The sequence below is a fragment of the Larus michahellis genome, chromosome 9 (genome assembly GCF_964199755.1).
Source record: "Larus michahellis chromosome 9, bLarMic1.1, whole genome shotgun sequence".
Lineage (NCBI taxonomy): Eukaryota > Metazoa > Chordata > Aves > Charadriiformes > Laridae > Larus > Larus michahellis.
The window spans coordinates 50,615,839-50,624,887 of NC_133904.1; the positions used below are offsets into that span (position 1 = coordinate 50,615,839).

The window sequence follows — 9,049 nt, forward strand, 5'->3', positions numbered from 1 at the left end:
CACTGGGGTCGCTGCCATCACCAGTGTGCACGGCAGGGACAGTCCCCGCAGCACGGTGGATGTGGGCTGTCTCCCAGCAGAGTGGGGTGCTCCGTCCCCCGCGGCACAGCCGAGCTCCACCGACACATCTCCGAGCATCACGGACACATCTCTGAGCATCACGGACACATCTCCGAGCATCACCACCGCCCCCAGCCCCACACACCGCTCTCAGCCCCGTCTTCTGGCTGCCCCTCTACAGGGCCAGGGCTCCCTTTGGGAGGCAGAGCAGCAGCCACATCACGCAGCATGGAGAGAGTGACAGCGGAAAGTGTCCCCACGCGTGCCGTGCCCTGCGCAGGGCTCTGCTGGGGCTGCTGAGGAGCTGCGCCCCTGCCCTCCCTCCCGAGCACTCGAGTTCGCAGGATTAACGCCTGGTCAGCAGGTTTCTGCGGCAGCACCGAGCCCCAGGCCAGCAGATTAGATGACCAATGTCCTCCTGATCAGCACCCCATGAACCGAGGGGTGAGGGAAGAAACTAAAACCGTCTCATTTCCTGCTCAGGCGGTTGCAGCAGAGGCACACGTGGCCCTGCTCCACGCGGACGTCACAGGGACATCAGCCCAGAGACGAGAAGAGCCCCACGTCCCTCCTCTCCCCCGAGCTCCTCCGGGTCATCCCACCGCTTGCGGGGCAGCTTCTGGGGAAGGGAAACCTTGGGGCGGACTCTTATCCATCTGTCCCTGATGCCCTCCTGTCCATCCGTCCCTCCCTCTGCCTGTCCATTCATCCCTCTGTCCCCCCCTCTGTCCGTCTGTCCCCACTGCCCAGGTCAGGGCACACCAGCCACAGGCAGGGAGGACCAGGGGGTCCCCTCCCCAGCTCCAGCCAGACAAATGCTGCTGAATTTGCTTCCCTGCAGCATCCCCCCGTCCCATCTCTGCTGCCCCCCGGGCACAGCACAGCCCTGCCCGCTCCCCCCACTGGGGCAGAGAGAGGAGCCCAGGGAAAAGGCTGGACACACGCACGGACACGGACAGAGACTTAAAATCCTGTTCATAAAAATACATCCTGCCTGTACAGCACATAACATCCTTTTTACAGTATTTACAGCAGCAGCTGCGGCAGAGGCACTTGGGGGGCAGGTGGGGGGGGTCTTACTTGAGGCTACACGTGCAAAGCGAAGGGCTGGCAGTGGTTGGCGCTGCCTGCGAGACGGGACATCGAGGTCTCCCTGCTGTACTGCGATGATGATCTTCCCTAAAATCACCCAGGGCTTCTCCTCTGGCTTCAACAGTGACATAGACCCACCCCCCCCAGCCCCACTCAGTCCCAGGAGCCGCCAGCCCCCCTCGCAGGGCAAAGTCTGGTGACCCCAGTGAGAGCTTGTCCCCTCTCCGTGCTGGCACCTTCATGCGGGAGCAGCGCGAGGTCCGGCCACCGTCGCAGCTGCCCGTCCCATGGCCGCATCAGTCCCCGCTGGCCGCGGGCGCTGCCCTTCCCGGCGTGGAGCAGGGCGGCACGGAGAGATGTCACCCAGGCCGGCAGCAGGTGGCGGGGGCACAGAAGCAGAGGGTGGGTGGGGGAGGCACGGGGCTCGTCTGCTGTGGGTCCTCCTCTCCAAAACCCCATCTCACATCTCTGCAGGACAACCAGAGAGAGAAAAAGAAAAAAGAGATCGGTGAGACGACTGCTGGGGGGAGGCTGCACGGTGCACTGCCCCCCAGGCACCACCAGCTGCAGGGTTAGAGCAGAAATCTGCTGGGGGGACTCCGGTCCCCCCCCGCGTCACTGCCTGCCAGGGTAGCTCAGGGCCAGCAGAAGCGGCGCTTCCCACCAGCCACCTCATTTTGGACCCCCCAGGGAAGGGAACAGATACTGAGAACTGGGACTCGTGCAGCTGCCCAGGGGGAATTCTTTTTCTCTCTCTCTCTCTTTTTTTTTTTTTTTTTTTTTTTTAAATCAAGTTCTCTCTGCCTCCGGCCTCTCACCCAGGCACCCCGCTGGAGAGGAAGTGTAGCCTCTGCCTCAGTTTCCCCAGTGAGGAAGCTACTGGGGACCAGGCAACCTCACAGACTGCAGAGCTGCCTGAGCAAAGCTGCCCGAGATGCCCAGCGCGGCGTCACCACCGTCCCCTGGGGCTCCTGCAGCCAAACTCCTCACCGGGAGGAGAACATCTGCAGGAGGAGACCACGACCCATCCCTGCTCCCCAATTCCCCTCTCTGCCACCGCCCAGACCCTCTGAAGTGGTTCCCGCTCCGAGACCTGCCCACGGCTTCGCTCAGTGCCACCACGGCCAAAGGGCACTTCCACAGGCACGTGTCGGGTGGTGCTTAGCGAGTCTGAGCCCTCACTGCCCTCCCTCCAGACGGGGTATTTCCACAGCACTGATTTTTTACAGACTGGGGTATACAAGGGAAAATGTTCTTTTCCTCCTGCTCCCCTTCCCCCCCACCCCCAGCAAAGAAAAGCCTTTGAGCAGCAGCCGGAGGGGGCTGCGGGCAGAGCCACAGGCACCTCCACATCTTCCTGAAAACGTCCACAGCTCTGCAGGTTGTGTTGTTTGGCCACCTTTTTTGCAGGCCACCATTGCCAGGACCCATCTGGCCTCCACATCCCCAGTTCCCTCCAGCGGGACAGTACCGCCACCTCCAGCTGGGGAAACTGAGGCAGCAGAGGGGGAAGACACTCAAGCAGTGGAATGTCTGCCCTGGCTGGAAGGGCTTGAAGGGGATGGGGGGCAACATCCAGATGAGCCCCCTCACAAAAGAAAAGACAGAAGGATTCCACGCCTGCAGCCAAACCCAGGCTCTAAGCGCCCTGCGCTGGGAGCCCCGGCTCGGGGGGGAGCTGGGCCAGGCTCTGCCGAGCCAGAGGCAGAGCAGAAGCCCCAGCACAGGCGTCCTGCCATGCTGGATCAGCCGGGGGCTCAGGAAGCCCAGGGATCAGAGCTGTGTACGTACCCTCCAAGGCTTTATCCAGATCTGCAATGAACTCCTCCAGCTCCTGCGTGTCGCCAAGCTTAGCTAGCGGAGAGAAACACACCGTCAGGTCCCTCCCATTCCTGCCCCCAGCTTTAAATTGGGGAGAAGAAAACTCCCTACCCCTTGCTTCCAGCCACAATCGCTCCGGCTCCCTGCTGCTCCTGCACCGGCCGGGTGCAGAAAGGAGGGAGAGGGTTATGGGGGGCTGTGTGTGCAACAGGGGCTCAGGGATAACCCCAGCGTCCCCGTAGGTCGATGCATCTCTAGGGGATTGCAGCCCACGCCTGTCCCCAGCTGACAAAGGCATCAAAAGGGCAGCACCGAACCTTTCCAAGCAGTTGCCCAGCGCTGCCTGGCTCCGAGTCCTGCACCCGTGTGGGGCTTAAGGGCAGCTCCAGCATCACCCATCCCCATGGGTGCTCCCCCCGTCTGCGCTGGGAGGCACAGGGCTGGGGAGCCGGGGGTTTCACCGAGGACGCTGCTTGAGGAAGGAAAACCCCAGGACTAACTCTGACCTGCAGACACGCAGCACTTCCACCGGCTCTGTCCCCAGTCTCAGACTCGGGCTCTGGGCGTAGGGTGGTGCCCGCAGGTATCACACAGATCGGCATCCCATAACCCAGCCACCGGCGCTTCAGGCTCAGCGTGGGGGAAAGCAGAGAGGCAGGGCACGTGCTCCCTGGCACGCGAGGCCGGTCAGCATGGGCTCAGTGGAGGCCAGAGCTGGACCCGTACACGGTGGGAAGGGTGCTCACCTTCCCCGTGCCCCCTCATCCCTGCACAACCCCAGCTCAGGGACAGACCCCCTCTCTGGGACCCCCCAACAGACCCCTGGCTCAGTCTAGCCTTGACTGGGAACATGCCAATCCAACTTCAGACCTTTTCCAGGAGCCAGCCAGGACTCCAGGGCTCATTCCCACCGCCAAACCCTGCAGGGGCCCATTGCCCACCCCACCTCAGGGCAGGTGAAGGCCGTCGCTGCCAAGCCCAGCCAAGCAGGCAGAAGGAAGCGCTGGCATCAGCCCTTCGGACACATCTCTCAGCCTCACCTTTGGAGGGGTAACCATCGGCAGGGGTGTTGAGGTCCTCCTCGCTGCAGTTGAGGCTGCTTCCCGGGGACGTGCTGGTACCTGCAGATACGAAGCATCAGCCACGGTCCACAGGCACCTTATAAACAAGTTGCAGGACCAGGGACCAATCTCATAGAATCGTCTAGGTTGGAAGGGACCTTTCAGATCATCGAGTCCAACCATCAACCCTACACTGACAAAAACCACCACTACCCCATGTCCCTCAGCACCACGTCTGCCCGGCTTTTAGATGCCTCCAGGGGTGGCGACTCCACCACTGCCCTGGGCAGCCTGGGCCAATGCTTCACAACCCTTTCAGTGTAAAAATTGTTCCTAATGTCCATCCTAAACCTCCCCTGGCGCAACTTGAGGCCATTTCTTCTTGTCCCATGGCCTGTTCCTTGGGAGAAGAGCCCGACCCCCCCTGGCCACCCCCTCCTTTCAGGGAGCTGTAGAGAGCGAGAAGGTCTCCCCTCAGCGTCCTCTTCTCCAGGCTGAACACCCCCAGCTCCCTCAGCCGCTCCTCACCAGACTTGTGCTCCAGACCCCTCCCCAGCTCCGTTGCCCTTCTCTGAACAGCTTTGCTGCCCCTTCTCGTGCATAGCATAGGGCCCCTGGTCCACCTCACTCTTGGCCAGCCCATCTGCTCTTCCCCTGCTGCAAGGAACACTTGGAAAAAGGAACTGAGCTTCTCTCCGAGACCAAACAGCACGAGAGGTTGCTGGACACAGACACGGGGACTCCTCGGGTTTATTACAGGAAACCGTTTCCCTCTGAAGTCCCAGTTATCTCAAGCCCCGTGTGCTCCTGCAGCAGCCAACCCAGCAGAAGGAGCCCCAGCAGACACCGGCAGGCCCTGGGCCAGGATCCAGTGGTCACCACCCCGTGCTGCTCACCCAGCCCATGAGAGATGAGTCAGGCGGGAGCTCAGTGGTGGGATCAGCAGGAAGCTCCGTGGTTTACCATGGAGGAACCCCAGAGCTCCCAAAGCAACTCCATCCCAACGGACACCGCCCTCCCCAGCCCCGGACTCACTCTCCAGCTCATCAATGCCACTGTCGTACACGCTGTGTCCCGCTTTCCTCTTCAGCTCCTCCAGGTGCTGCTCGTATTGACACACGGGGCCTCTGTCGAAATCCTCCATCACCTCATCGAACTCCCGCAGCAGGTCACTGAGCTCATCAGCCATGGCTGGGGGGGGGGCAAGAAGTCAGCGGAGGGAGGCGCTTGGGGCACAGCCGGGCAGACAGCCCCACCAAAAGCCTCTGGGGAGCAGTGCCAGGCTGGGGACGGGGCAGACCTAGGCTGGGGGCCACCTCTCCGCAGGCAGGCTGCCAGCTCTTGCCCCACGCAGCAAGGTCAGGGCTGGCATTGCCCTTCACCACCACTGCCCCGCGCCATCCCCTGCAGGGCTCTGAGCACATCCAGCTCCTTGGGCAGCTCATCCGTCCCCCCCAGCTCATCGGTCCCCCCCAGGCTCATCCCACAACCCAGCAGGGCCCCAGCCCAGTAAGAGCTGGTCCTACGCAGGCAAGGGTCTTGATCCCGGACCCAGCTTCTTCCTCTGCCTTCAGGGGAGGTTACGGCAGGGCTGACAGGGGCCCTGGACCACGCCGAGCCCAGGCGACCGTGTCCTGGGCATTGAGCCCGGCTCCCAGGGACGTGCCGCTGGCTCCCCCCGGGTCCTGCCCCACAGAGCCAGCCCGTCCGGGGGGAGGCGAGGCCGGAGCGGGCCCACGGAGGGCTGGGGAGCGGAGACGGGCGAGGGGCCGCCCCTGGACCAGCAGCCGTGGGAAGGGGCGACCAGCGGGGTCAGGGATCGCGCTAAGGCAGGGCAAGCCCCGGCGGCACAAGGCGGGGCGGGGGGGCACAAGCCGCGACCCGCTCCCCAGGGCTCTCCCGAGGGGGCGGCGGGGGGTGGGAGGGGGTGTAGAGCCCCTCCGGGGGCACGGCACGGCACTCACCGGCGGGCTCCGGGCGGCGGCGGCGGGTCCGGTGCCGTCCCGGGCGCGGGCGGGCGGTTTTAGCCCCGGGGCCGCCCCGCGGCGGGGGGCGGGGGAGGGGAGGGGAGGGGCGTGGCGGCCCCGCCCTGCCCCCCCCCCCGCCGGCCTCGGGGGTCCCCGTCGCTCCCGGTGCGTCCCCCGTGGTCTCCGCGGGTCACCCCCAGCCCCTCCGGTCCGCCCCCCCCCGCGGCCGGGGGTCTCCCCTCGCCCCCGCGGGAGGACGGACCGGCCTCTCCCGGGCGGGGCTCGCCGCCTCCCTGCGCTCTGGTGGCCCTGGGTGGTGCCCCGGGACCAGTGTCCCGTGGAGCCGGGTGGCCAAAGCCCCTCCACACCCCGGCAGCCGCGGGGGGGACATCCCTCCAGCCCTCCCTGCCTCCCCCTTGGCACTGGTCAGCGGGAGGCTGGTCCAGGCCAGCTGCTCCCTGGGCTGCAGATGTTCTTGAGATCTTCAGGTTTCCTCCCAGGTGCCCCGCTTCCTTTCCTGCATCAGTGTCCGTCCACCAGAACCTGAAGTCCCGCAGGATGAGTTTTCCACTGTCCTGCAGCCGAGCTCCGCCCCCTTTCCTCGGAGCTCACCCCTCCTCCATCCCTTCTGCGGACTGAAGTCACCCCTCAGCCTGGGAGAACGGGCTCCGCTGTAGATTCTCTTTCTCCTGTGTTTCCCCCCCTGCCAGGACCTTAAAAACTGGCCTACGACAGGGTGAGGGGAGGTGGTCACCCATTACAAGAACGCTGCTCTTTCTCTGCACTTACAAGTTGCGTCTCCTGTTCCCTGCCATGAACAAAAAAAGAGGGAAAAGAGCCCGGCGATAGCTAGATCTGAAGCATAACAAAAGTTAAACGGCTTTTTTCAGAGCCAGTCCAGAGCGATGCCCACGCTTCATGGATCACTGCTTTGCCACTGACTTGTAAGGCAGAGTTTATTTCGTGAGGGTGAAATGAAACAAGTTATAAGCAAACATTTGTGCGTGCCGGGCAGCGACCGCCGGTGGGCTTTGGAGGGAGCAAACAGTCTGCGAGCGGCTCAGAGGCGGCAGTTCCCACGCAGAAATCAGCCTCGGCCGGTGCTGGGCTGCCCTCAGGCGGAGTTCTTAGCAATATCCCCGCAGGCAGCGACAAACGGTACAGAGCGCTTTTCAAGGCTTGCGAGGTGGTGGTAGAAAGGCCCCACAGTGATTTTCATATTTTCTGTAGTCAATGGAGAAAGCTGGCGTGCTTCCCAGCGAGCCCCCCGGGCTCTCGTCTGCCCACCCGCGCGGCCTTGGGAAAGCAAACAGCGCCCAGCAGAGCAAACAGCCACCGAGGATTTCAGCGTCCCCATCCCACTCAGATGACAATAAGCTGTTTGGTGATTCCATGTGTAGGGGGGTTTCTGAAAGCGGCTCTGCAGCGCCTGGCACCCCATCACCCCGTGGCAGCGGGGTAAAGTACGGAGCGTGAACTCCATCTGGCTGGAAACCTTCACAGGGATGACTTGATGCTCTTGAACGTGCCTGTTGTAACGCCCAGTGGTGACCACAAACCTTTCGGTCACCTTTTAAATCCTTGTGTGGCTTCCAAGGGGGTAACACACGCAGACAGCTCAACGCTGCCGTCCTGGGTGCACCTGCCCACACAGCCCCCACGTCTCACACCCTCAAAGATGCTGTAGCTCCGCAGTGGGTACTCCCCAAGTGCCATGAAGCATTAGAGTTCGTACGTCAGCCACTATGCTTTCTCCATGCTTATTTCTTAGGGAGGTATATGGCGAAAGCAGTGGAGGAACAAACTAAAGCTCAGAGGAATCGAGAGAGAGAAGCCAAAGCGACGTTGGTGGCATCGATCTGCACCACAGCCACTCTCCAAGTGACTCGCTGAGGTGACGGGGAATGAGGAAATGTTCACTCTGCTTGGGGCTCTTCTGCTTTGACATTGAAAAATTTGATCAAGACCATGTGACGGAGTCTGCGTGGACTTCTCACCACCAGACCTTGGTGCCAGATCCGTTGCTCCTGACTCCGACAAGTCGAAGCCACACCTGGCAGCAGCAGGTTGAGCTCCGGCCGTGACAAGGCATGGAGCACTTCGCTGGGTTTGTGCTCTGCTGGAGATCTCGGTGTCAGCCTTGGTGCTTCTGGCTTCCTCCTCTGGGAGCAGAGCGAGGGCTGCAGCCGCTGGAGTGTCGGGGCAGCAAAGTGCCTGTGATGTTCTCAGGAAGAACTAACGGTGAGGGATGCAGTGGCTTTGGGCCACCTCCATCCACTGGCCAGGGCTGTCGTCTTGCCACCACGGCAGACAGGCAGTGAGCTCAGCGTTGTCCCCAGCGCCGCTAGCGGCAGTGTGCCGTCCTGCTTCCTGTGGTCCCCCTCACACACGACGAGTTTCCAGACTTCGTATCACCCCTCCTGCACAACTGCGCCTTTCCCTTTCCTCTGCCATTAGAATATGTTCCCCTTTGGTCCCCAAGAATCCCACGTAGGACAGGACACCCTTGCAGGGAGGTCTCCCCAGGATGGCCCATCTCCCACTGCACCCGGCGAGCCTTAACCGTCCATTCCCCGTTCACCCAGGGCTCCGGCACTGCACATTCCCCCACGATGACAAAACGGCTGGTTTCCAGCACAGGTTTCAGGTTGGCAAAATGATTTGAGTGCCCTTTTGTCCAACTGAGGATATAAAGATCATCTGCTTTTTCTTGGATTCAAAATTCTTGGTGAACATTTGTAACAACTCCTCCCGCCCTGCGGATCTGCCCCCTTCCCAATGCTCCCCCTCAGCAGGGACACAGAGGGATCCACCAAGTCCCAGCCAACAGTTACTGGAACACCTTGTCCCCGTTAGTGCGTTACTGTTAACGGACTCAAGCTGGTACAACTAACAGGAGATAAGTAGTCACTGGCACCACATGGGACCGACGCTGGCTGTTGACTGGGGAGCAGGGAGTCACGCTGACATGCCAGCGTGACCAGTAAGAGATTGGGAAGGTCCCCCAGAGCATCTGCTCTTGCAGCAGGTCTAACCCTGTAGCGTGTC

At 62.1% G+C, this 9,049-nt stretch overlaps 1 protein-coding gene across 1 annotated transcript; it reads right to left on the reverse strand.

The window, feature by feature from the left end:
• Positions 1-1,018: 1,018 nt before the first annotated feature.
• On the reverse strand, positions 1,019-6,111 carry LOC141748366 (regulator of cell cycle RGCC-like). Its single transcript, XM_074600318.1, has 5 exons — positions 5,999-6,111; positions 5,070-5,225; positions 4,014-4,094; positions 2,944-3,006; positions 1,019-1,620 (listed from the first exon to the last, which is right to left on the reverse strand). Exons 2-5 carry the CDS (start codon positions 5,221-5,223, stop codon positions 1,613-1,615), a joined length of 306 nt encoding a protein of 101 aa, XP_074456419.1. The 5' UTR covers positions 5,224-5,225; positions 5,999-6,111; the 3' UTR covers positions 1,019-1,612.
• Between the last annotated feature and the right edge of the window lie 2,938 nt (positions 6,112-9,049).